Here is a 26,736-nt window from a genome sequence, read left to right on the forward strand (position 1 = left end):
CGTCACCACTGCCCCATCCCCCTGCGCTTCCGGTGCTGTCCGAGCCACTGCGCTTGCGCGCGCAGGGGATTCGCTAGCTTCGTTTACGTGCTTCTCTCGTCGCCGCCACCGCCCCGACGTGGCTCCAAAAGCCGAGAGGCCAGCTGACACATGCGTACTGGAAGACGGACAAAGTCCCACAATACCTCGCTTCGTCACTTCCAGAGTATGGGCGAGATGCTTCCGCCAGGATGAAGGCATTGTCGGCGTGACAGTCCTTGTTTCCGGAAAGGCAAGCTGAGCATTGTGGGTTAGGTGAGGAACCGCGCCCTCTTCTATTACAGTGAGCGCGTTGGGGATTCCCTGATGCCCTGACCTTACACGTCTCACACACCGCACCAGACACTTGCCTTAGTTTACGCGTGAAGACCGGACAGTACTTTTGCGGAGAAAAGTGGTTAAAAGCCGACGCTTGGACAGAGAAGCTGTGGCACCCCAATAAGGAGCTAGGGCTAGATGCTTCAACCACTACGCCAGGTCATACTGAAGATCCCTAATTCTGTCATGGCGAGAGCGCTCCAACACATTCATCGGCTGTTGCTTTTTCAAGAGAAAGCAACGAGGAAGTCTTGCTTTTCTTGTACTTTTTCTCCTAGAAGCATGAAAAATTAACACTTTATGTTGAGGAAGTGGAAAGCCTCTTCACTTTAAAAGTATTTGTGATCAGGCCGGGAGCGGTGGCGCTCACACCTGTAATCCCAGCACTTTGGGAGGCCGAGGTCTGAGGTCAGGAGTTCGAAACCAGCCTGGCCAACATGGTAAAACCCTATCTTTACTTAAAATATAAAAATTAGGGCCCGTGCCTGTAATCCCACCACTTTGGGAGGCCGAGGTGGGTGGATCACCTGAGGTCGGTAGTTTGAGACCAGCCTGGCCAACATGGTGAAACCCATCTCTACTAAAAATACAAAAAGCCGTGCATGTTAGCAGGCGCCTATAATCCCAGCTACTCGGGAGGCTGAGGCAGAAGAATGGCTTGAACCCGGGAGGTGGAGCTTGCAGTGAGCCAAGGTTGTGCCACTGCACTTTAGCCTGGGCAACAAAGCAAAACTCTGTCCCGGGGGGGAAAAAAATTAGCCTGGCGTGGTTGCGGGCACCTGTAATCCCAGCTACTCTGGAAGCTGAGGCAGTAGAATCGCTTGAACGGAGGAGGCGGAGGTTGCAGTGACCCGAGATCTCGCCATTGCACTCCAGCTTAGGCGACAAGAGCCAGACTCCGTCTCAAAAAAAAAATTATAATCTCAGTTTTTCTGATTACAAAATAAGGTATGTATCTTGTAGAAAAAAAAGTATTAAAAAGCAAGTTCCTCATAATTTTCTCCACCTCCAACATACTTCTTCCATCACATTGTTGCTGCAAGCCAACCAATGCTCTTACCTCAGTTAAGCCATGTTCACCCACTTTCAGATCTGTTTAAAGGTGTTTTCTCTAGGAATATACTTTGTCGACTTCGTGAAGAGATAAATCTATTACTCAGCTCAAAGCATCATAACCTCCCTTTGTAGTTATTATTTCACATTTAATATTACTATTGATGGCCCTCTCCCTTCTCCACTTGTCGGAAAACACCAGGAGGGCAGAAAACTAGTCCATTTTTATAGTACATTGTGTTTCCTGAACTTGGCACACCGCCAATACTCAATAAATATAGAGTGATAGGATGGCTGAACAAACTGGTGTATCCATGCTACAGAATAAGGAGAGCCAGGCGTAGTGGCTCACACCTGTAATCTCAGCACTTTAGGAGGCTGAGGTGGGGAGATCACCTGAGGTTGGGAGTTCCAGACCAGCCTGACCAACATGGAGAAACCTCGTCTCTACTAAAAATACAAAATTAGCTGGGCGTGGTGGCGCATGCCTGTAATCCAAGCTACTTGGGAGGTTGAAGCTAATCACTTGAACCCGAAAGGCAAAACTTGTGGTGAGCCGAGATCATGCCATTACATTCCAGCCTGGACAACAAGAGTGAAACTCCCTCACATACACACACAAAAAGATTAAGGAGTCAGAAGAATGATGTAGAAAGACATAGTCTAATGAAAAGCTTTCCAAGGTACATTTAGTGGGAAAATGCCAAATAGTTTAAGTGCTATAAGGTAACAGAAAAGTATGTATTTCCCCTAGGTGTTTGTGTGTGTGTAAATGCAGAACAAGAACTTTTAGAATCCACTTGCAATAGTGATATGGGTTACTTTTGCACCAACCTTATAATTAGTGGTTACCTAATTTACTTGTGTGGAGGGAGTAGGGGGCCATCACAGGGAGTGAGAGAACCTGGTTTTGGATTGGTAATCTAAGGAGAGCTTATTTGTACTTTGTCTGCTTGAGGCTGGGCATAGTGGCTCATGCGTGTAATCCCAGCACTTTGGGAGGCTGAGGCTGGTGGATCACGAGGTCAAGAGATCAAAACCATCCTGGCCAACATGATGAAACTGCATCTCTACTAAAAATACAAAAATTAGCTGGGCGTGGTGACACGTGCTTGTAGTCCCAGCTACTCGTGAGGCTGAAGCAGGAGAATTGCTTGAACCCAGGAGGTGGAGGCTGCAGTGACCCAAGATCGTGCCACTGCACTCCAGCCTGGTAACAGAGCAAGACTCTCACACACACACAGTCTGCTTGAGATATAATTTACTGCAGTAAAATCCAATTTTAAGTATACAGGTTTTTTTTTTTCCTAGATCAATAGACTCACTGCAACCTCCACCTCCTGGGTTCAAGCCATTCTTCTGCCTCAGCCTCCTGAATATGGCTAATTTTTGTATTTTTAGTTGACATGGGGTTTCACCATGTTGGCCAGGCTGGTCTGAAACTCCTGACCAGGTTATCCACCAGTCTCGGCCGCCTCAAAATGCTGGGATTACAGGCATGAGCCACCAAGCCTGGCGATTTGATGAATTTTAACAAATGTATACAGCAGTATAGCTATCACTATAATTATGATATCAAACAATTCTATTACCCGCAAAAGTTCCCTCATGCTCCTTTGCTGTCATCTTTCTCCTCTCACCTCCAGCTCCTGGCCCATTACTGAGCTGCTGTCACTATAGTTTTTTTCCTTTCTACAAGCTCATATATGTAGAATCATTCAGTATGTCTGGCTTCTTTCTCCTAGCATAATGATTTTGAGATTCATCCATGTTATTGTGTGTATCAGAAGTTTGTTCTTTTTTATTGCTGAGTACTATTTGATTGTATACCATAGTTTGTTTACCCATTCACCAGTTGCTGGACTTTGCATTGTTTAAAGTTTTGGGCTATTATGAATATAGTTTCTATGTTCTACATAGTCTATAATTAAGACTATGTAGCTTAATGTGGTTCTCATTTTGCCGCAGCCCCCAGGGAGCTCAGAGTCAGTATCATAATGAATGTCCACCATGTGCCAGAACTCTTCTAGAAATTCTGCATATATTAGCTGTATGGACCTCACCTAACAGTAGAGGAAAGCAAAATCCAAGACACAGCTTTTAGGAAGGTCTAGAAAGTGCCTGATCTGGCCAGGCACAGTAGTGGCTCAGACCTGTAATCCCAGCACTCTGGGAGGTCGAGGCTGGTGGATTGCTTGAGCTCAGGAGGTTGAGACTATCCTGGCAACATGGCAAACCCCCGTCATGTTGCCACCATAGCCAGCTAAAATATAGAAATTAGCTGGCTGTGGTGGCACCCACCTGTAATCCCAGATACTCGGAGGCCGAGGTGGGAGGATGGCTTCAGCCTGGGAGGCAGAGGTTGCAGTGAGCTGAGATGGCAGTACTGCACTCCAGCCTGGGTTACAGAGTGACACCCTGGAAAGAAAAGAAAAGAAAGAAAAGCGAAGGGAAGGGAGGGGAGGGGAGGGGAAGGGAGGGGAGGGGAGGATGTGTTTGGTGATGGTTCCCAACTCTGTGAATGTTCTAAAATGTACTAAAAAACCCTGACCTGTATGCTTTAGGTGTGTGAATTGCATGGTATGTGAATGACCTCGACACAGATGTGATTAAAATCAACAGAAATCAGCTAGAGGTGCATGGTGGCTGCCCTCAGACTTGGCCAGTGTGCTCGTTTGCCACAGTCTCCACCTCCCCGTTACTCCTCGACACTGCATCTTGGGGCCAGGTCCATTTAGCACAGCATTTCCAGCTGTGTTCCTCACACCCTGCTGCTTCCCCTCACCGACTTTACACCTATCCTGCCCTAGAGGAAGTTAATTTAGTGACAGTCTATGTGAAGACAGTCAGTAGGTGCAAAAAGCCAAAGAAAGGTGCCCTGGCTGTGTTTCTGAAACGAGACTCTGGGACATGGTCACTGCAAAGGTGAACTCCGACTTTGGCCTTTCCTGAAGCCAGGAAGCTTCCCGCTGCTGTGGGCCTGCGAGGGCTACCTCCATGAACCAGGCAAAGCCAAGAGCAAACCCGAGTATCAGGATGGCAGGAGACCCACGGTCAGGGCACCTCTAGCCCACCCACAGCGCTGCACCATCTGAGTCCCCACCACACACCAAGCACCAAATCAACCCAGGCGTCGCTGGGTCCGGGGAAAGTCTCCGAAGCTGGCCTGACTGCAACACTCCTCAATCACGCGGAACCACCCCTTTTAACAGAGGAAAGCAGGTCCTGGGCTCACAGCAGCTCAAAGGCTACAGCACAGCAGTGGTTTAATGACATGCTGGGATGGGTGTCACTGCCATTGTTGTATCAAACCAATGAGCTTTGGGCTGCCTTGAGTTGATGACTTAGAGAGGGTTTATTACATTTTTATTATTAAGAACACCCTTCTAAAGTAAGTTCTGTATTTGTGATTGCATCGTAACCCATCGTGCAGATATGCAGATGTGTCTGATAGTGTTTGTTTTTTACTCTTTTCATTCTATTCTTCCCTATATTTTTGAAAGAACAAAAACATTTTGACCATCCAAATACTCTGATTAGAAAAGAATGGCAAAAGTACAAATGACGACATAAAAATAATCAGCCAGCCTCCCTATCAACATGGGGAAATAGAAAAAGTGAGAATAGAGTAAGATAGTGGAAAACAGAACACTAAATTCTTCCATGCCAAGAGCACAGATAAGTCAACACTTGCGAGAATAGAGAGAGGGTCAAGAAATCAACCTGGGGAAACACAGAAAGGTGCAACGTCTTTAGAAGCAATTTTCCTTATTGTTGTTAGAGTGCTGCTTACGTAATAACATTTTAATTTTAATGAAAAGATGAACAGAAAAAACCATTAGGGAACAGTGTGGGTAGTTTGTGGACATGGAATGAAAATCATAAAGGTAGCCTGGGTGTGGAGGGTCACACCGGTAATGCCAGCACTTTGAGAGGCCAGGGCCAGTGGATCCCTTGAGCCCAGGAGTTCGAGACCAGCCTGGGCAATATGGCGAGACCCCGTCTCTACAAAAAATACAAAAATTAGCTGAGTGTGGTGGTGTGCGCAGCTGGGTGGTGGTAGTCACAGCTACTCCAGAGACTGAGATGGGAGGATCACTTAAGTGCAGGAGGTCAAGGCTGCAGTAAGCTAAGATCCTGCCACTGCACTCCAGCCCAGGCAACAGAGTGAGACCCTGTCTCAAAAATAAAAAAAATCACAAAGGTAGCATGAAAATGACTAAAGTTGCAGAATAAATCAGAGACTCTAACAGCTTTGCTAGTTATACCTGATGAGATTAAGTGACAGCTTTTAAAATACCAATCTGGCCGGGCGCGGTGGCTCAAGTCTGTAATCCCAGCACTTTGGGAGGCCGAGGCGGGTGGATCACGAGGTCAAGAGATCGAGACCATCGTCGTCAACATGGTGAAACCCCGTCTCTACTAAAAATACAAAAATTAGCTGGGCATAGTGGCGCGCGCCTGTAATCCCAGCTACTCAGGAGGCTGAGGCAGGAGAATTGCCTGAACCCAGGAGGCGGAGGTTGCGGTGAGCCGAGATCGCACCATTGCACTCCAGCCTGGGTAACAAGAGCGAAACTCCGTCTCAAAAAATAAATAAATAAATAAAATAAAATGCCAATCTATGAACATCACAATGGCCGAGATGAAGAATGAAAATCACCCTGGGGACCAATGACCCAAACTTACCATGGTGATGGCCCTGGTTTCCTGGTAGGCCATCTTGATGTCGTCCGCAGCATTGGTATTGAGGAAGAAGTCACCCGAGTCTTTCCTGAGGTGGAGCTCCACCTGCAGGAGGCAGATTCAGGGAGAGCTGGGCTGTGTGTTGGACGGGGAGGGGGTCCCCCGGTGGTCTTACCCAGGCAGCCGGCAGGGCAAGGGCTGTATCTGGAAGCCAAGATGGTCGTAGGTGGTCACCTCTTCCAAGCTCACCCTCACGTCCACTACCAGCACGAGCTCTGTGGTGGCCGATGAAGGCACTGGAAGGTCACGCTGAAGGGCAAGAACATCAGATGCATGAGGCCATGGGACACCTGCAGGTCAATACCAGGTCATCCTGCAGGCCACCCTTCAAGAAGAGCAGGCCCAGAAGCCCCAGGGCCTGGCCTTGCTCCCAGCCACAAGCTCTGATAAACCCCTGGTGCTCCTGAGCCCAGTGGGATGGCCAAGGCCTCTTTGAGGCCTCCCATCAGCACCCCAAGGTGAAGTGAGTTGCCGGCTCCTCCAATCCAGACCAGAAGTGGGTTGGCAGCAGTCCCGCTTAGATGCCTCCCCACCCTACCAGGCCCCAGTGGTGGGTGACTCACACACACCCTGCCCTTCAAGACCTCACAGCAAAGGGCCAGCTTCAGAGCATGTGGCAGACACGACTCCGGGCAGGGACAGGAAGGCAGCTGCTGACCAGGCTAGGCAGTGGGAATGGGTCCCCTGGAAGAGTGGCCAAGCCTGGCTCACAAGAGAACAAGGACAGCCTTCATCCCCTAGGGCGGCACATGACCCACAGAGCTCTGCTTCCTGCCTCATGTCATACAAGGGAGCCACCCAGATCTGAGGCCCCCGGGGAGTCCCATGTTTGAGCACCTCCTCGGGGCCGCAGTTGTGCCAGGCACTCAGGGTGCAGCAGCTGCCCACAGGGAGAGGCGACTCCAATGCACGGATGGAAGAGCAGGAGCAGGCCAAGAGCGGTGGCTCCCACCTGGAATCCCAGCACTTTGGCAAGCCAACGTGGGACGATCACTTGAGCCCAGGGGTTCAAGACCAGCCTGGCCAACATGGAAAAACCCCGTCTCCGCTAAAAATACAAAAAATGAGCTGGGCGTGGTGGTGCACACCTGTAATCCCACATACTCAGGAAGCTGAGTTAGGAGAATCACCTGAACCAAGGCAGTGGAGGTTGCAGTGAGCTGAGATCATGCCATTGAACTCCAGCCTGGGTGACGGAGTGAGACTCTGTCTCGAAAAAAAAAAAAGAGAAAAAAGTGCAGAATCCTGGGGGGAACATGTCAGGGTGTTCAGGCAGAAGGCCATGACGCCCCCCCATTCCCGACCAAGGGATTCCTGGTGCCAGTGAGGGCTGAGCCAAGAGGGACAGGCACAGGTGTGCCCCTTCAGCGGCCATCTCCCTCCAGACCAGCCTCCCCAGTGCTGCCCTCGTGGGCCTCAGTCTCTCCCAAAGCTTGCTCCCCAGGAGGCAATAGAAGCACCTCCTCCTGGCATTTAGCAACCGTGGGAATCCAGCCCCACTTTCTCCTTCCCGCCTGTGCCTGCTGCCTCCACCTAAATGTAGAAAGACCTACATTTCCTAGTGGCCGTGCCCTCTGTGGGGTGGCTGTCATCCATGCAGGGCTATTCCTGGGGAGCCCTTCCCTTCCCCACCTCCAGTGCACCTACGGGGCCCCTACTATTAATAGCAGCACTTCTGCCTGGGGTCCCCGAGAGGCTGGGGTGGGAGAGAGGCAGTCCAGCAGGCAGAAATCCATGTCCCCAGATGGTGGCAAGTGTGTGCGAGGTGTGAGTATGTGCGTGCACGCGCGTGTGTGTGGGGGGGGTAGAGGTTTCTGCACCATGGCAGAAGGAAAGCAGAAGCAGTTCTGGGATCCAGGGCAGAAGAGGCTCCTCTGTGTCTGGGGCTCAGGGACGCTCCCCAGAGTGCCAGGTATCTCAGCTGGGACTGAAGGGACAGGAGGGCACCCAGTGCAGGAGAGTAAGCAAGGAACTCCAGGCAGTGGGGATTGTTTGTAGGAAACATGATGGCCTGACCCACAAGGGCACAGGCACACAGGGTGGTCTGTAAGGCAGGGTCGTGGGGAGAACAGGCTGCCCAGGCGAGCCCTGGTGGACAAGGAGGAGGGCTTCTCCTTGAAGGTCTCAGGGTCAGCCGGTGGGTGGTGTAGGCCAGAGGTGGCTTTTCCTTGGATCCCTCTGGGAGCCTGAAAGGAGGGGCGTGGGTGGGGGAGGCTGGAGGCAGTGAGGCTGGCGAGGAGGCAAAGTTCAGTTGAGCCCACTCCCAGGTCAGGAGCGGAGTCAGGGTCTCAGGGCTGTGGCCCAGCGAGGGGCTCAGAACTATTCCACAGCCCCGACCCTGGAATACAGGCTCAGCCTCTGTCCTGGGACTCGAGCGCTCCCAACCTGGCCCCAGTCACTCGTTCAGACTAGCGCATCCATCCAGAGAGCCACCCTCGGTCATCCTGGGCCTTTGCAGAGGCTACCCTCCTGCCCTTGTCTCTACTCACTTAGGCGACCCCTCCTCACACTGCAGGGCTCAGCACACTGGCCTCCAGAAAGCCCCACTTCCTCCCTCACCAGTGCTGACCTGCGGCCCAGGCCACTCTTCTCTGGCCCCCGCTTCACCTGGTGCTCCTCATGCTGAAGGAGCTTCATGGCTGGGGGGCCTTCCTGATGAGGCTATGGGCTCGTGGAGGGTAGGCTATGTCTGTTTCCTCTGTGTCCATTACAAAATCTCAACCACATGAGGAAGGAAAAACCCTACAAGGAGAGGAAAATATTCTCTCCCTTCTCAATGGTTGAGACCAACCGTTCAGAGATGAAAGAAAAGGAATTGAATATTTTGCATGCGGACATTAGGAGATCTTCAAAATCCAAAAGCTATTTCAGATTTTGAAATTACAAATGATTGAAAACCACCATGGCACCTGTAAACCTATGTAACAAACCTGCACAAGCTATACATGTACCCCAGAACTTAAAGAGTATAATAAAAAAATTATAGAAAAAGAAACTACAAGTGAAAATGCCGTTGAAGTGTTGTACCAGTTTAAATGGCTAGGAAACTAAATATCAATCTCTATAACCCATCTAGACAAAAGCACTTTTCTTTTTAAAAGAGGAAGATGTTTTGGGGACCAAAAGTGAGAAAATCTCTGTGAACGATCCCTAGCCATGACTGGCTCATGCTCGGAACTCTGAACGATCCCTAGCCACGACTGGCTCATGCTCGGAACTCTGAATGACCCCCCAGCCGTGATTGGCCCCTGCTTTGCTCTGATGTCATGAAAAGCCTTTGTGATGGAATCACAGGGCCTATATAAGGGCCTGGCTGGGTCATGGTTTTTGGTCTGAGATATCCCTGGAAGCTTGTTTGGTGACCTGTGGATTCAGACCAGCGATTGCCGAGTGGTGTGGTGTGTGTGCGTGTGTGTGCGTGTGCGTGTGCGTGTGCGTGTTTTATCTGTGTTTCTGTGTGGGGGGGGTTGGGTGTGGGGGTGTTTGGGGTGGGGGAGGGTTTCTGTGGGAGGGGGGTTGGTGTTTTTCTAGTTAGCGTTGTTAGCGTAGTTAGTATAGTCACTATCGTTGCTTAGTATTTTAGCGTACTTTGGTATAGTCAGTATTGTTGCTTAATATTTTAGCATAGTTAGTATAGTTAGTATTGTTGCTTAGTAGTTAGTCGTGTAGTTAGTGTAGAGAGGCATCAGGCACCATGGGGCAGACACTGGCCCACGCCCCACCTGACCAGGGGCTACAGTGTCACCAAACGCTGGAACTCATTGGCCGTGGTGCCTTCAGCGAGGTGAAGCTGGCCCGCCACTTGCTGTCTGGGACCCAGGTGGCCGTGAAAACCACCCACAAAACTGGCGCCCGTGTCGCCATTAGCCAGACAGAGCTGACGATTTTAAAGTCTGTGCACCACGCCAATATCGTAGAACTATTTCAGATCATCGACACCACAGATGCATGCCATTTAATATTGGAGTATACCTCAGGAGGAGACCTGCACCAGTGGCTGTACCGCAACCACGTGACAGAGGAGGAGGCCCGGGCAAAGTTCCAGCAGATGCTGTCGGCCATGGAGTACTGCCACGCGAGAAGAATAGCACACAGGGACCTGAAGCCGGAAAACATCCTGTTGGATGGTGAAGGAAATATAAAAATTGCCGATTTCGGATTGGCAACAACTTACGACGAGGGGCAGTGGCTGACAACACGTTGTGGCACCTTCCTCTACATGGCCCCAGAAGTCATCCTGGGCCAGGGCTACCAATGCCCCGCCATGGATGTTTGGAGCCTAGGCGTCACTTTGTACGAGATGGTGTCGAGGGATCTACCCTTCTTCTCAAAGAGTCGTATGGTCCTCCAAGAAAAAATTCGATCTGGAAGGTACATCTGCCCCTCTTCCTTCTCAAAAGGCCTGGAAAGTCTAATGAAAAAACTGTTAATGACAGATCCCAGGGAGCGGCCCACAGTACAGCAAGTTCTCAGGGACTCGTGGGTCAACAACGGCCAGCAGTTGCCTCTGACAACTCATGAAAAGCAAATCCTGGAACACCCAAATGCTGAAACGATCCAGGTCTTGGTGGCCATGGGATTCAGGGCTAAGACAGTCTCGAAGGCAATTAAAGAAAACTTATATAATTATACCATGGCCACCTACCTTTTTGCTGATAGAATAAGAAAGCGAGCCGATAACAGACTACGGTCCCTTGCTCCTGGGGATCCCACCTGTTCTCCATCCACTCAAGTTTCCAGTTCACCTGCCGGCCCGCAAGTTTCCAGTTCACCTGCCGGCCCGCAAGTTTCCAGTTCACCTGCCGGCCCGCAAGTTTCCAGTTCACCTGCCGGCCCGCAAGTTCCCAGTTCACCTGCCGGCCTGCAAGTTTCCAGTTCACCTGCCGGCCTGAAGAGGAAGACAGAGAGTTTTAATCCAGACCCCCAGCATGCCCCCATGGCCTCCCCGACCATCAAGAGATCCATCAGCAATTGTGGAGATTTAGAAACCTCGGCTCAGCAAGCCCTCCAGCGTGACCCCGTGGCCTCCTCCATTGCGAGCTCCAACGGCAGTGGTGGGGATTCAGAAACCTTGGCTCAGCAAGCCCTCCGGCGTGACCCCGTGGCCTCCTCCATTGCGAGCTCCAACGGCAGTGGTGGGGATTCAGAAACCTCGGCTCAGCAAGCCCTCCGGCGTGACCCCGTGGCCTCCTCCATTGCGAGCTCCAACGGCAGTGGTGGGGATTCAGAAACCTCGGCTCAGCAAGCCCTCCAGCGTGACCCCGTGGTCTCCTCCATTGCGAGCTCCAACGGCAGTGGTGGGGATTCAGAAACCTCGGCTCAGCAAGCCCTCCAGCGTGACCGCGTGGCCTCCTCCATCGGGAGCTCCATTGGCAGTGGTGGAGATTTACAAACCTGGGCGCAGCAAGCCCTCCAGCGTGACCTCGTGGCCGCAGCCTCCATCAAGTGCTCCAAGGGCAGTGAAGATTTAGAAACTTTGGCTCAACAACCCCTCCAGCACGACCTCATGGCCGCCTCCTCCACCCAGAGCACCACCCAGAGAACCCTGGCTCAACAATCATCACACGAAGCCAGCGTCCTCCAAGCTAGGCAGCCCGAGGCTGTGTTGGCCCAGCCAACAAGAAGCCGGGGCTGCCGCAGAGCTGCCAGGCGATGCATTTCAAGACTAATGAGATGCTTCTGCCTGTGCCCACCCAAGAGAAGAAGCCGCTCAACATAGTTGGGCGGCTGATAAAATCAGGTAGGTGGGGCGGTGAAGCCACACTTCTTGCATTTTACTATATTTATTCTGTCATTATTAGTATTGTTTTAATTGGCAAATCGTGCTGCTTGTACATTCATGGGGTGCAGTGTGAGGATTAGATAGCTGTGTGCACCGTGGAATGAGGAAATCCCACTACTCAGCATCTCCACCACCTCAGAGAGACCAATTCCACGTGATGCCCCAGAAGTGTCGATCTGAACCAGTTGACCCCACTGAAGTAGCCAGTAGATGGATGGTGACCCGGGGCCAGAGAGTGGCAGAGGGAGGGAATGGGGGGTGTCGGTCAAAGGACCAAAGTCTAGACAGGAGGAAGAGGTTTTGGCTCTCGTGCACAGCAGGGTAACCAGAGTCGATAAGAACGTATTGCATTTTGCAAAACAGGTCCATGTCAAATGTCTCTGCGTTTAGACTGGAGAGGACGAAGGCCCTGAGGTCCAGGAACATTGAAACCTGACAGTGGATGCCAACGGCTGTGGGGAGGAGTCAGGTGAGACGCCCATGTTGGAGCAACGTCGGAGCCTGCAGCACTTCTCCGCTGCCCTATTTTATCTTTGTTAATAAAGACTGTTCCTCATAGATGACCATTTCTTCCTTCTTGCAAATCTTGTAGTAGCGTTGGAAAGGTGGCAGGTGGGTTGCAGACACTCTGCTGCTTTGCGCCCTCCCTGCACGGGACCCGGGCTAAGAGAAGGGCACGGCGTGAGGCAAAGGAAAAGGCAGATTTACTAGCAGCTGCCTTAGTTGAAAGAAAAGCTGGGATAATGAAAGGATGTGGAGGAGGACGTGGAAGAGGGCAAGAAAAAAATATAGCTAAACCAGAGTCTAAAACCCGGCCCAGACTGGAGAGAGATCAATGTGCAGTGTGGAAAAAGAAAGGGCATTGAAAGTATGCATGCCCCAAAGGAACGGTCTACAAAGATCATGGGGTTTATCCCCATGCAATACCTAGTGGTGGGATATTATCCAAACTGGTGGATCACTGTCTTACACTATTACCATTGGGGCTATAGGAATATCAGGTAAAAACAAACAAAAACAAACCCTTTTGCCAGTCAAAATATGTCACTGGAAGGCAAGAGGTGCAGCACAAGTTCTGATATCTTCCCAGCTGCCCTGTTCCTTTGTTGGGGAGGAATCTGCTCCAAAAACTACAAGTACAAATTTCTTTTAAGCCTAAAGATAACATGACTTTAGGTTTTAAGTAACCAAAGGCTATGGTATTAGCCTTCACAGTACCACAAGCTGAGTGGCAATTATTTGCTAGGGATATGAAGGGACCTATAAAGCAAACTTGGGGCCAATGAAGGAAGTTATATTCAGAATTAATTAGTAAATTCCCAGAGGTACGGGCTGAAAACAATCCACCTGAGCTAGCCATGAGAACTAACAGTGGGAGTCAGCCCAGTCCGGCTACACCAGTATCCCATACCACAGGAGGCTGTTTTAGGCACAGCAAAGCATCCAGAGTGGCTAATAAACGTGGCATTTTGGAGCCATGCCAGTCACCCTGGAACATCCCACCCTTGTCAAAGAAACGGCTGCCTAGTAATAAATTGTACCATACCTGTGATAATTATAGGCCAGGGAGGAACCTACGAGCTGTAAACCAAGCAACAGTAACTATTCACCCAGTAGTTCCAAACCCATACACTCTCCTCTCCCTAATTCCCTCCAATGCAGTATTGTTGACTGTTTTAAACTAAAAGAATGTTTTCTTCCGCCTTCGCCCCCATGCCAGTCAGCCGATCCATCTTTGCCCTTCAATGGGAAAATCTCCAGTATACTTGGACCAAGCTTCCCCAAAGGTTCAAAAACTCCCCCACAATTTTCAGTGAGGCCCTAGCATCAGACCTTAATGCTTACACCCCACCAGATAAAAACTGTGTCCTTCGGCAGTATGGAAATGCCCTTCTCCTAGCAGCATCCACTATCGAAAATTGCCATGAAGGAACCCCAAACCTCCACCTTCTGTGGAAGGCAAGGTATAAAGCATATAAAAAGAAGAAAAAAAAAAAGCCCAGATTTCCTGCGAAGGAGTCACACACTTGGGGTTTGTCATAAGCCACAGACAGACAGCGTGTGTTAGGCAGTGCATGCAAGGAAGCTGTCTGTAGAATTCCCACCCCAACCTCCCAGCAACAAGTCACAGGGTTCTTAGGGGCAACAGGGTTCTGCCATATTTAAATCCCAAATTTCTCACTAACGGCAAGATAATCATATAAATCCACAAAACCAACCATACACAATCTGCAAATAAATGAGCGTGGCTGTTTTCTAATAAAACTTTATTTACAAAAATAGGTTACTGGCACTTATCTAATCCTTAGTGTTTTGAAAGAAAAAAATACCCAACATCACATAGTTGTTTTAATTGAAAGACCACTGAAGAGAAAATAAGGATGCTGGCCAGGCATGGTGGCTCATGCCAGCACTTTGGGAGGCTGAGGAGGGCGGATCACAAGATCAGGAGTTCAAGACCAGTCTGGCCAACATGGTGAAACCCTGTCTCTACTAAAAATATAAAAATTAGCCAGATGTGTTGGCATGCACCTGTAGTCCCAGCTACACAAGAGGCTAAGGCAGGAGAATCACTTGAACCCAAGAGGCAGAGGATACAGTGAGCTGAGATCACACCCCTGCACTCCAGCCTAGGTGACAGAGTGAGGCTCCATCTCAAAAAACGGAAAAAAAAAAAAAAAAAAAAGAAAATGTACTAGTAATAGAAGTTTCAACTGGAGCATCAATACCTTTGAATGCATACATTTAAAGGTCAGATTTCTTTGCTATGTACCAAGTAAAACCAAAAAAGTCACATTTGTATAACATTTCATTAATTGTAAACACAATGCAAAAAATGTTTAAATACGAGTTAAAATACAGTGTATTACATTAGCTACAAAAAAATTAACTCCCTACAAATTTAAAATACAATCCATTTACAACTAAATGCTACCAATGCTACCACCATCTCCACACTTCTTGGTACCCAATAACCCCTAAAATTGAGAGGTGGTTTAGCAAACTGCATCAACATGCCACAGGCAAAGCATAGCTCTGAATTCTAGACATAAATAGTGCACTCAATGCAACTTTTATAAACATTTATGGACATTTCACTAGCTTTCCTTACTAGTCGAGTATGTATTCCTTTGCTAAGAAAACAAAAATAAGGCTGGGCGCGGTGGCTCACGCCTGTAATCCCAGCACTTTGGGAGGCCGAGGCGGGCGGATCACGAGGTCAAGAGATAGAGACCATCCTGGCCAACATGGTAAAACCTTGTCTCTACTAAAAATACAAAAATTAGCTGGGTGTGGTGGCGTGCGCCTGTGGTCCCAGCTACTCGGGAGGCTGAGGCAGAAGAATCGCTTCAACCCAGGAGGAGGTGGTTGCAGTGAGCTCAGACTGCGCCACTGCACTCCACCATGGCGACAGAGCAAGACTCTGTCCCAAAAAAAGAAAAAGAAAAGAAACAAAAATAAATATTTGGGGATTTCTTAATATTTAAAAAAATGAAATTAGCTGGGCATGGTGGCACACACCTGTACTACCAGCTACTCGGGAGGCTGAGGCAGGAGAATTGCTTGAATCCAGGAGACAGAGGTCGCAGTGAGTCAAGACTGTGCCACTGCACTCCAGCCTGGAAGACAGAGCGAGACTCTGTCTCAAAAAATTAATAAATAAATTTCAAAATGTTGGGAAGCCAAGGCGGGTGGATCACGCGGTCAGGAGTTGAAGGAAAGCCTGGCCAAGATGGTGAAACCCAGTCTCTACTAAAATTACAAAAATTAGCCAGGTGTGGTGGCGGGCACCTCTAATTCTAGGTACTTGGGAGGCTGAGGCAGAGAACTGCTTGAACCCAGGAGGCGGAGGGTGCAGTGAGCCAAGATCACACCACTGCATTCCAGCCTGGGCGACAGAGCAAGACTCCATCTCAAAAGAAAAAAAAAAAAAGGTTATATGACAAGACATTTGGCATGCTGGGTATTCAGTCTCACAATCATTTTTGAAATTATTTTCCAAATTGAGTTTCTATTTTTAAAAAAATCAGAAACTACTTCTCAGCAGAGAAATTATCTTCCTTTATAGTAGGCCAAAATGTTACATATTTAGAATTAAAACACTGGCAATTTCAATATTCAAATTTCAGAGCTTACCGAAAAGGTCCAGTTCTGTTCGCAGGTCGAGAATCCCCCCACATCTCTTTTTATCAAGAGGCTGCCAACAAGTAGATCCTTTTTCTACCAAATTCTGGTAATAGCAGTACCTGTACAAAATAAACAACAAAAATTAGTACTTTGGAACGTGAATTAAAAGTTAAACTAGTTTCCCACTTCTTAGTTTATCAAGGACCACCACATCAGCAGCAATAATTCTGGAGCTCACTTTTAAACATTTACATATTATATTTATAATAAGAAAAATACATTTTTAATTAAAATGTGTACTCTGGGGTGGGGTGCGATGGCTCACATCTGTAACCTCAACACTTTGGGAGGCCAAGGCAGGAACATCACTTGAGCCAAGGACTTTGAGACCAGCCTGGGCAACATGGCGAAACCTCATCTCTACTAAAAATACAAAAATTAGCCAGACATGGTGCCAGGTGCCTGTAATCCCAGCTCAGGAGGCTGAGGCAGGAGAATTGCTTGAACCCAGGCGGCAGAGGCTGCAGTGAGCCACAATCATGCCACTGCACACCAGCCTGGGCAACAGAGCAAGAATCCATCTCAAAAAAAGAAAAAATACAAAACTTAGCCAGGCATGGTGACATATGCCTGTAGTCCCAACTTCTTTATTGAAAGGCTAAGGTGGATCGCTTGAGCTCGGGAGGTTGAGGCTGTAGTAAGCCAAGACTGCACCACTGCATTCCAGCTCAGGAAAGAGTGAGAATGTCTTAAAACAAAGGAAGAAAAAAAGTGGCCAGGCGTGGTGGCTCACGCCTGTAATCCCAGCACTTTGGGAGGCCGAGGCGGGTGGATCACGAGGTCAAGAGATCGAGACCATACTGGTCAACATGGTGAAACCTCATCTCTACTAAAATACAAAAAAATTAGCTGGGCGTGATGGTGCGCGCCTGTAGTCCCAGCTACTTGGGAGGCTGAGGCAGGAGAATTGCTTGAACCCAGGAGGCGGAGGTTGCGGTGAGCTGAGATCGTGCCATTGCACTCCAGCCTGGGTAAAAAGAGCGAAACTCAAGTCTCAAAAAAAAGAAAAAGTGTACTCTGGGTACCATAAACTTTTTAATGTGCTATGAATGCTTCACATTTACTAAATAAAATAAGTATTTACTGATTTTTCTAGTGCTCACTAGCCCTTTCGTTTTGGAAACAGCATTGTAGTATCAACCCCACTGTCTCGGACCTATTCTAACACCATCCGGCATGACCAATCAGAATAATCTATTACTCTCACTACAGTCATTGCTTTGAAGACAGACATGGAACTCAAGTCAAGATGAAAAGTTATCTCCTGGACCTTTGTTATAGCTACTGAAAAAGTGGCAAATCTTCATGACCTTGGATTTGGCAATGATTTCTTAAATATGACCCCTAAAGCACAAGGAACTTTAAAATAAAAAGTAAAGTGAACTTCTTCAAAATTTAAAACTTGTGTATCAAACGACACTATCAAGAGAGTAAAAAGACAGCCCACAGTCATCAAAATGGCAGACCAGAAGTTTCAAGGTCTCATTCCTTCATAGAAACATCAGAAAACAAGCAATAACTGTGTGAAACAACTTTGTCAGAGTTTTAGAAAACAGCCAAGGTCTACAAGCAAATATCCAATCAAGAAAAAGCCATCTTAAAAACACTAGCAAAGTTCTGTAGTGTTTTTACTCACCCTTGCCCCACCCCTTCTTCAGCATGGCAGTGGTTTTGGTCTTAAAGCAGTATAAGCCCAATTTCCAGCTCCCTCCCTCAAAGAGCAAAACAGAAGTTACTTGCAAATTATCATAGATATTTGTTCTACCCTGTCTAGGGGTATTTGAAGGACAGGCATAAGGTGCTTGTTTCTATTTCAACCTAACACAAAACTTAGGCAGAAAAAGCAGCAGGTATAGCTAATGAAAGCTGTGAAGCAGACTACAGACTAACAGACACTAACAGACCTATGGGGCAAGAGATTACAGATAGATGCCCAAGAACCAGGCGCGGTGGCTCACACCTGTAATCCCAGCACTTTGGGAGGCCAAGGCAGGTGGATCATGTGAGGTCAGGAGTTCGAGACCAGCCTGAACAAAACGGTGAAATCCTGTCTCTTAAAAAAAAAAAAAAAAAAGCCCGGGCGCCGTGACTCACACCTGTAATCCCAGCACTTTGGGAGGCCGAGGCGGGTGGATCACGAGGCCAAGAGATCGAGACCATCCTGGTCAACATGGTGAAACCCCGTCTCCACTAAAAATACAAAAAAAAAGTTAGCTGGGCATGGTGGCGCGTGCCTGTAATCCCAGCTACTCAGGAGGCTTAGGCAGGAGAATGGCCTGAACCCAGGAGGCAGAGGTTGCGGTGAGCCGAGATCACGCCATTGCACTCCAGCCTGAGTAACAAGAGCGAAACTCCGTCTCAAAAAAAAAAAAAGCAGAGAAGTTGAGGTGAAACTCTTTGGCAAATTAGGACATTCCAAAGCAACACGTATGTTGAGAAATTTAGAAAGCCATAAATGCCAAGGCAAAATGTATGATCATACAAGACCTAGGCTGGGCACAGTGGCTCACGGCTGTAATCCTTGCACTTTGGTAGGCCAAGGTGGGTGGATCACTTGAGGTCAGGAGCTCAAGACCAGCCTGGTCATACTAAAGATACAAAAAATTAGCTGGGCATGGTGGCAGGCACCTATGGGCCCAGCTAACTTAGGAGGCTGAAGCAGGAGAACCACTAGAACCTAGGAGGTGAAGGTTGGGGTGAGCCGAGATCATGCCACTGCACTGCAGACTAGACAACAGAGCAAGACTTCATCTCAAAAAAAAAAAAAAAAAAAAAGACCTAAACATAAACTGACAACGAAGAATTCTGTATCTGAGAAAACTGTCCTTTAAAAATTAAGGAAAAAAATAAAGACATTCTCAGATAAACAAAAGCTGATAGAGGCTCTTATACCACTATACATTACCAACTACAGTCCCAGCTACTTGGAAGCCTGAGGCAGAAGCATCACTTGAACCCAGGAGGCGGAGGCTGCAATGAGCTGAGATCGAGCCACTGTACTCTAGCCTGGGAACAAAGACTCCTTCTCCCCCACCTCCCCCCCAAAAAAAAAGGAAAGAAAGGAAAGAAAGAAAGAAAGAAATCAATCAATCAATCTCTGGTAAAGGCAAATACAGGTGCAATTGTAAAAACTAGCATTATTGTAATTTTGCTTTGTAACTCTGCTTTTCATTTTCAATGTGATCTAAAAACAAATGCATAAAAAATTATTAATCTAGGCTAACGAGATACGATTTACAAAGACGTAATCTATGACATAACAGGAAAGGGAAGAGAAAGGAGCTGCACCGGAGCAGAGATCTGTATACTATGGAACTTAAGTTATTATAAATTCAAATTAGATTATAACTGTGAGATGTTAACTCCCATGGCAACTGCAAAGAAAACATCTTTAGAATACACACATTAGAAAATGAGGTTGCCTCCTTATGCACTAAAAAGAAAAAACAAAACAAAGAAAATGAGAAGGGGCTAGGCACAGTGGCTCCGGCTTGTAGTCCTAACACTTTGGGAGGCCGAGGTGGGAGGATCACTTAAGCTGAGGAGCTTGAAACCACCATGGGCCACATAGTGAGACCCTATCTCTACTACAGGCCAGTGGCTAAAATCTGTAATCCCAGCACTTTGGAAAGCCAGGTGCTTGAGGCCAGGAGTTTGAGACCAGCCTAGGCAACATAGCAAGACGCCATCTCCATGAAAAATTAAAAAAATTTAAAAGCCAGGTGGCGCATGCCTGTAGTTCCAGGTACTTGGGAACAACAAAGCAGGAGTATTGCTTGAGCCCAGGAGACCGAGGCTGCAGTGAGCTATGATCTCACCACTGTACTCCAACCTCGGCAACATACACAAGCACAGCAAGACCCTGTCTCTTAAAAAAAAAAAAAAAAAAATTGGGCCAGCACAGTAGCTTATGCCTGTAATCCCAACACTTTAGGAGGCCAAGGCAGGCAGATTACCTGAGGCTAGGAGTTTAAGACCAGCCTGACCAACATGGAGAAACCCGATCTCTACTAAAAACACAAAATTAGCCAGGTGTGGTAGGCCATGTCTGTAATCCCAGCTACTTGGGAGGCTGAGGCAGGAGAATTGCTTGAACTTGGGAGGTGAAGGTTGCAGTGAGCTGAGATTATACCATTGCAGTCCAGCCTGAGTGACAGAATGAGACTCTAACTCAAAAAAAAAAAAAAAGAACACCAACATGATCCAACTATATGCTATCTTCAGGAAATTCACTTTAGATCCAAAGACACAAATAGGTTTGAAAGTGAAAGGATGTAAAAAGACATTTCATGCAGATAATAATCAAAAGAGTTGGGGTGATTCTATTAATATCACACAAGCCGGACACGGTGGCTCACGCCTATAATCCCAGCACTTTGGGAGGCCGAGGCGGGTGGATCACGAGGTCAAGAGATCGAGACCATACTGGTCAACATGGTGAAACCCTGTCTCTACTAAAAATACAAAAAATTAGCTGGGCGTGGTGGCGCGTGCCTGTAATCTCAGCTACTCGGGAGGCTGAGGCAGGAGAATTGCCTGAACCCAGGAGCCGGAGGTTGCAGTGAGCCGATATCGTGCCATTGCACTCCAGCCTGGGTAACAAGAGCGAAACTCTGTCTCAAAAAAAAAAAAAAAAATCACACAAAACAGACTTTAAATACAAAAAGGTTACAATAAAGAAATATATATACATATGCTTGTGGTTTTTTTGTTTTTATTTTGTAGACAGAGGATCTCACTATGTTGACCAGACTGGTCTCATACTCCTGGGCTCAAGTGACCCACCCACCTCAGCCTCTCAAAGCGCTGGCTCATTATAGACATGAGCCACTGTGTGCCTGGTCTATATATTAATTTAAAAGCCTAATACAGCAAGACAATATAACAATTATGCACCTAATAATAGGACCTTAAAATGTAGAAAGCAAAAATTAAAAGATTTGAAGGAAGACATAGTTCTGCAATAACAGCTGAAAACCTCAAATCCCACTTTCAACAAGGAGACTGATCAGACAGAACATAGGGAGGGAACTTGAATAACACAATAAACCAACTAGACCTAACTAACAGACATACACAGAACACTCCATCCAACCATGGCGGAATTACATTCTTCTCAAATGCACATGAAATATTCTTGGCCAGGCACAGTGGCTCACACCTGTAATCCCAACACTTCTGAGAGGCTGAGGTGGAAGGACTGCTTGAGGCCAGGAGTCCAAGACCCACCTGGGCAATATAGCCAGACACCATCTCCTCAAATAAAAGCAAAAATTTGGTGGCATGCCCTTGTAATCCCAGCTACCTGGGAGGCTAAGGCAGGAGAATTGCTTTAACCAGGAGGTGGAGGCTGCAGTGAGTCAAGATTGTGCCACTGTACCCCAGCCTGGGCGATAGAGTGAGACTCCATCTCAAAAAAATAAAAATTAAATTAAAATTGGCTGGACATGATTGTGTGTGCCTGTATTCCCAGCTACTCAGGAGGCTGAGGTGAGAGGATTATTTGAGCCCAGGAGTCAAGTCTGCAATGAGCTATGATCATGCTACTGCACGCCAGCGTGGGTGACAGAGTGAGACCTTGTCTCCCAAAAACAAAAAAGTATGCTCTCCAACCAAAACAGTCAGAAATCAGTAACATAAGAAAAGCTGGAAATTTAATCAATAAATTTTAAATGTGTATAATCTCTGACTTTCCAGTTCCATTTCCAGGAACTCATTCTCTAGACAAATTTATAGTGTAAGGTGACAAGTTTACAAAGGTACACAATAGAGCATGGATTATAATAGCAAAAGATCATAGGCTGGGCACGGTAGCTCACACCTGTAATCCCAGCACTTTGGGAGGCCAAGGTGGGTGAATTACCTGAGGTCAGGTGTTCGAGACAAACCTGGACAACTTGGTGAAATCCTGTCTCTACTAAAAATACAAAAAAAAAAAAAAAATCAGCCAGGTTTGGTGGCTCAGGCCTGTAACCCAGCTACTCGGGAGGCTGACACAGGACAATCACTTGAACCTGGGGGCAGAGGTTGCAGTGAGCCGAGATCATGGCACTGTACTCCAGCTTAGGCAACAAGAGCAAAACTTGGTCTCAAAAAAAGAACACTATGCAACTCAGGCCTGGCGCAGCAGCTCAAGTATGTAATCCCAGCACTTTGGGAGGCCAAGGCAAGCAGATCGTTTGAGCCTTGAAATTCTAGACCAGCCTAACACATGGTGAGACCCTGTCTCTACAAAAATTAGCTGGGTGTGGCAGCAGGTATCTGTAGTCCCAAATACTCTGGAGGTTGAGATAGGAGGATCCCGAGGCCTGATCCCAGGAGGCAGAGGTTGCTTAAGCCAATCACACCGCTGCACTCCAGGTAAGAGCAAGACTCAGTCTCAAAAAAAAAAAAAAAAAAAAAAAAAACACTATGTAACTCTAAAAAAAAAATCAAGTAGCTATGGTAATTGATACAGAATAAGCTATTATGTATTAAGCTTTTAAAACGTGTGCAAAATATTATTTGTAACCTGGTAATATCTGTGCAAAATAGAAAAATATATATATATACAACAAAGTTAGTGGACTGACACTTCCCAATTCGAAAACCCACCACAAAGCTACAGTAATCAAGACAGTGTGGGCCAGGCATGGTGGCTCACCCTGTAATCCCAGCACTTTGGGAGGCCAAGGCGGGCAGATCACGAGGTCAGGAGTTCGAGACCAGCCTGAACAACATGGTAAAACCCCGTCTCTACTAAAATACAAAAATTAGCAGGGCATGGTGGCGCACGCCTGTAATCCCAGCTACTCAGGAGGCTGAGGCAGGAGAATGGATTGAACCGAGGAGGCAGAAGTTGCAGTGCGCCAAGATCATGCCCCTGGCACTCCAGCCTGGGCAACAGAGTGAGACTCCATCTCAAAAAAAAAAAAAGAAAGAAAGACAGTGTAGGCCAGGCGCAATGGCTCACGTCTGTAATCCGAACACTTTGGGAGGCCGAGGGAGATGGATCGGGAGATGGATCACGAGGTCAGGAGATGGAGACCATTCTGGCCCACATGGTGAAAACCCATCTCTACTGAAAAAAAAAAAAAAATACAAAAAAATTAGCTGGGGCACACCTGTAGTCCCAGCTACTGGGGAGCCTGAGGCAGGAGAATTGCTTGAACCCAGGAGGTGGAGATTAAAGTGAGCCAAGATCGTGCTCCTGGCACTACAGTGCGAGACTCCGTCTCAAAAAAAAAAACAAAACAAGACAGGGTGGCACTGACATAAGATTGACATACAGACCAAGGAAACAGAATTAAGAGCCTATAAACAGGACAGGCACAGTGGCTCACATCTGTAATCCCAACACTTTGGGAGGCTGAGGCAGGAGGATCACTTGAGCCCAGAAGTTGACACCATACTGGGCAAAATAGGGAGAACTTGTCTCTACAAAAAAAAAAAAAAATTCTGAGACCGTATCTCACTCTGTCACCCAAGCTGGAGTGCGGTGGTGCATTCTCAGCTCACAGCTCACTATAACCACCCCATCCCGGGCTCAAGCAATCCTCTCACCTCAGCCTCCTGAGTAGCTGGGACCACAAGCATGCACTACCATGCCCCACTAAGTTTTCTGTGTATTTCTGGTATACGTGGGCTTTTGTCATGTTGCCCAGGCTGGTCTCAAACTCCTGATTCAGGTAATCAGCCTGCCTCAGCCTCTCAGAGTACTGGGATTGCAAGTGTGAGCACCCCACCCAGCCTACAAAAAAATTTTTTTAATTAGCCATGTCCAGCTGGGCATGGTGGCTCATGCCTGTAATCTCAGCCCTCTGGCAGGCCAAGGCAAGAGAATCGCTTTACCCCAGGAGTTCGAGACCAGCCTAGACAACAAGGGAAGAGTTCATCACAATAAAAAATAAAAATTAAACAACAAAAAAAAATTAGCTGGTTGTGGCAGCCCATACCTGTAGTCCCAGCTACTAAGGAGGCTGAGGCAGGACGACTGCTTGAGCCTACAGGTTCGAGGCTGCAGTGAGCCATGACTATGCCACTCAACTCCAGCCTGGGCAACAGAGCAAGACTCTGTCTCTAAAAGAAAATTAATAATAATAATTACCATCTAGCAATTTCACTTCTGGGTATATACCCAAAAGAATTCGAAGCAGGAACTGAAAGAGATATTTGTACACCAATGTTCACAGAAGCATTATTTACAATAGTCAAAAGGTAGAAACAACCCAAGTGTCTACTACAAATTAATTAATAAAACAAAATGTGGTGTACACACACAATGGATTAAGCCATAAAAAGGAATGAAGTTCTGATACACGCTACAACATGGATTAACCTTGAAACCATTACACTAAGTGACATAAACCAGACACAAAAAGGACAAATATTATATGATTCCATTTAGTATTTGCAGTACCTAGAACAGGCACATTCATACAGACACAAAATAGATCAGAGATTACAAGGGGCTAGGAGGAGGAGGAAATGGCAAGTTATTTGTTTAATGGTTACAGTTTTTTGTTTATTTGGTTTTTTTTGAAACTGAGTCTCCCTCTGACGCCAGGCTGGAGTGCAGTGGCACGATTTCAGCTCACTACAACCTCGGCCTCCCAGGTTCAAGAAATTCTCCTGCCTCAGCCTCCCAAGTAGCTGGGACTACAGGCGAACACCACCACGCCAGGCTAATTTTTTGTATTTTTAGTAGAGACGGGATTTCACCGTGTTAGATCTCCTGACCTTGTGATCCACCCGCCTCAGACTCCCAAACTGCTGAAATTACAGGCATGAACCACCATGCCTGGCCTTCTTTTTTTTTCAGACAGAGTCTGGCTCTGTAGCCCAGGCTGGAGTGCAGTGGCATGATCTCAGCTCACTGCAACCTCCACCTCCCGAGTAGCTGGGGTTACGGGTGCACGCCACTATGCCTGGTTAATTTTTGTATTTTTAGTAGAGACAGGGTTTCGCTATTTTGGCCGGGCTGTACTCGAACTCCTGACCTCAAGTGATCTGCCCGCCTCGGCCTCCCAAAGTGCTGGGATTACAGGCATGAGCCACCACCCCTGTCTGGTTACAGAGTTTCTGTTTGAGACAATAAAGTTTCGGAAATAATGGTGTTGCTTGTATTACATTGTGAATTAATTAATTCACATGTAATTAATACCACTAAATTGTATACTTAAAAATGGTTTAAAGGACAAATTTTGTTAAAATATACATAAACACACATAAAAATATATGTTTACTACAATACGTTTTATTTATTTATTTATTTATTTATTTATTTATTTATTTTTTAGACAAGAGTCTTGTTCTGTCGCCCACATTGGAGTACAGTGGCATGATTTCCCCTCACTTCAATCTCTACCTCCCCGGCTCAAGTGATTTTCCCATCTCAACCTCCCGTGTAGCTAGGACTAACAGGAGCATGACACCATGCCTGGCTAGTTGTTTGTTTGTTTGTTGTATTTTTTGTAGAGATAAGGTTTCGCCATGCTGTCCAAGCTCACAATTTGTTTTAAAAATACTCCGCCACCGACCCAGAGCAGCAGAGACCGGAATTTCCTCCGCGCCGTGCCGCAGCCTTCAGTGCTCAGTCCGCCGGGAGATGAAGCTCACAATTTGTTTTAAAAATACTGTAATAGGGCCGGGCGTGGTGACTCACACCTGTAATCCCAGCACTTTGGGAGGCCGAGGCAGGTGGATCACCTGAGGTCAGTCAGTAGTTCAAGATCAGCTTGACAACATGGCCGGAAGTGGTGGCTCACGCCTGTAATCCCAGCACTTTGGGAGGTCGAGGAGGGTGGATCTCGAGGTCAGGAGATCAAGACCATCCTGACTAACACGGTGAAACCCCATCTCTACTAAAAATACAAAATTAGCCAGGCGTGGTGGTACACACGTGTAGTCCCAGCTACTTAGAAGGCTGAGGCAGGAGAATCACTTGAACCCGGGAGGCGGAGGTTGCAGTGAGCTGAACTCTCCCGCCTCCAGGTTCTACCGCCCAGCCTTCCGGCCCGGCGGAGCCTCCCTAGTGTCTGTCCACTTTGAGAACGAGACTACGTGCTAGGCGCAAGAGCTCCCTTCCTAGTGGTCACAATTGGATTAGAAACAGGAAAACTGCAAGAAAAAAGGGCCCGCTCACAGCTCCGAAGATTAGGAGCACAGAGCCGCAACCACGCGCCAGCTCCTACCTCTCAGCTGGCCGCTCCGCGGCAGGACCGGTAATTCTACCGCCGCGCCGGGCCCCGCCCCGGGCCCGCGACGGTTCCGGGGCGTTCCTGCCGCGGGCGGCGCCTACCTCACCTCACCGCCGCTTGGCTCTCTTCTTCCCGAGCGAGGCCGCAGCCGCCCCGCGACACCGAAGCCATAGCTTTCAGGCCGCGCGGCCCTGCGACGTCTAGAGCGGCCCTGTCTGCTGGCTCTAACCCCGCAGGCTCTGGCACGCCCTCTCTCCAGTCTCGGGCCCTTACCTAGGCGGCGAAGCCTCCACGGCCCACTACTCCTTCTCCTCAGCCTCCGCCACCGAGCCAGCGCCGCGAAGACCGGAACTTCCTCCGCGCTGGGCCACCGCTTCCACAAAGGCGCCGCCTTCAGCGCTGAGCCCGCCGGGAGATGAAGTACAGCTGCTG

The 26,736-nt window shown here is 47.9% G+C and overlaps 1 protein-coding gene across 12 annotated transcripts; it reads right to left on the reverse strand.

Annotated features, from left to right (window-relative positions):
* Window positions 1-69: 69 nt before the first annotated feature.
* On the reverse strand, window positions 70-26,681 carry LOC135270837 (uncharacterized). 12 transcript variants are annotated; one of them, XM_064367228.1, is made up of 8 exons: window positions 19,032-19,998; window positions 17,763-17,838; window positions 16,076-16,185; window positions 10,129-10,273; window positions 6,272-6,405; window positions 6,100-6,201; window positions 3,712-3,828; window positions 70-631 (listed from the first exon to the last, which is right to left on the reverse strand). In XM_064367228.1, exons 3-8 carry the CDS (start codon window positions 16,117-16,119, stop codon window positions 508-510), a joined length of 666 nt encoding a protein of 221 aa, XP_064223298.1. In that variant the 5' UTR covers window positions 16,120-16,185; window positions 17,763-17,838; window positions 19,032-19,998; the 3' UTR covers window positions 70-507. The 12 variants fall into 12 exon arrangements, with proteins under 12 accessions (XP_064223298.1, XP_064223299.1, XP_064223297.1 ...); XM_064367229.1 differs by lacking the exons at window positions 17,763-17,838; window positions 19,032-19,998 and adding an exon at window positions 26,578-26,681 and having other exon boundaries at window positions 10,129-10,255; XM_064367227.1 differs by lacking the exons at window positions 17,763-17,838; window positions 19,032-19,998 and adding an exon at window positions 26,578-26,681.
* Window positions 26,682-26,736: the final 55 nt, after the last annotated feature.

Source organism: Aotus nancymaae, unplaced genomic scaffold (assembly GCF_030222135.1).
Source record: "Aotus nancymaae isolate 86718 unplaced genomic scaffold, 86718_ANA_hifiasm-v0.15.2.pri h1tg000067l, whole genome shotgun sequence".
In the NCBI taxonomy this organism is placed as follows: domain Eukaryota; kingdom Metazoa; phylum Chordata; class Mammalia; order Primates; family Aotidae; genus Aotus; species Aotus nancymaae.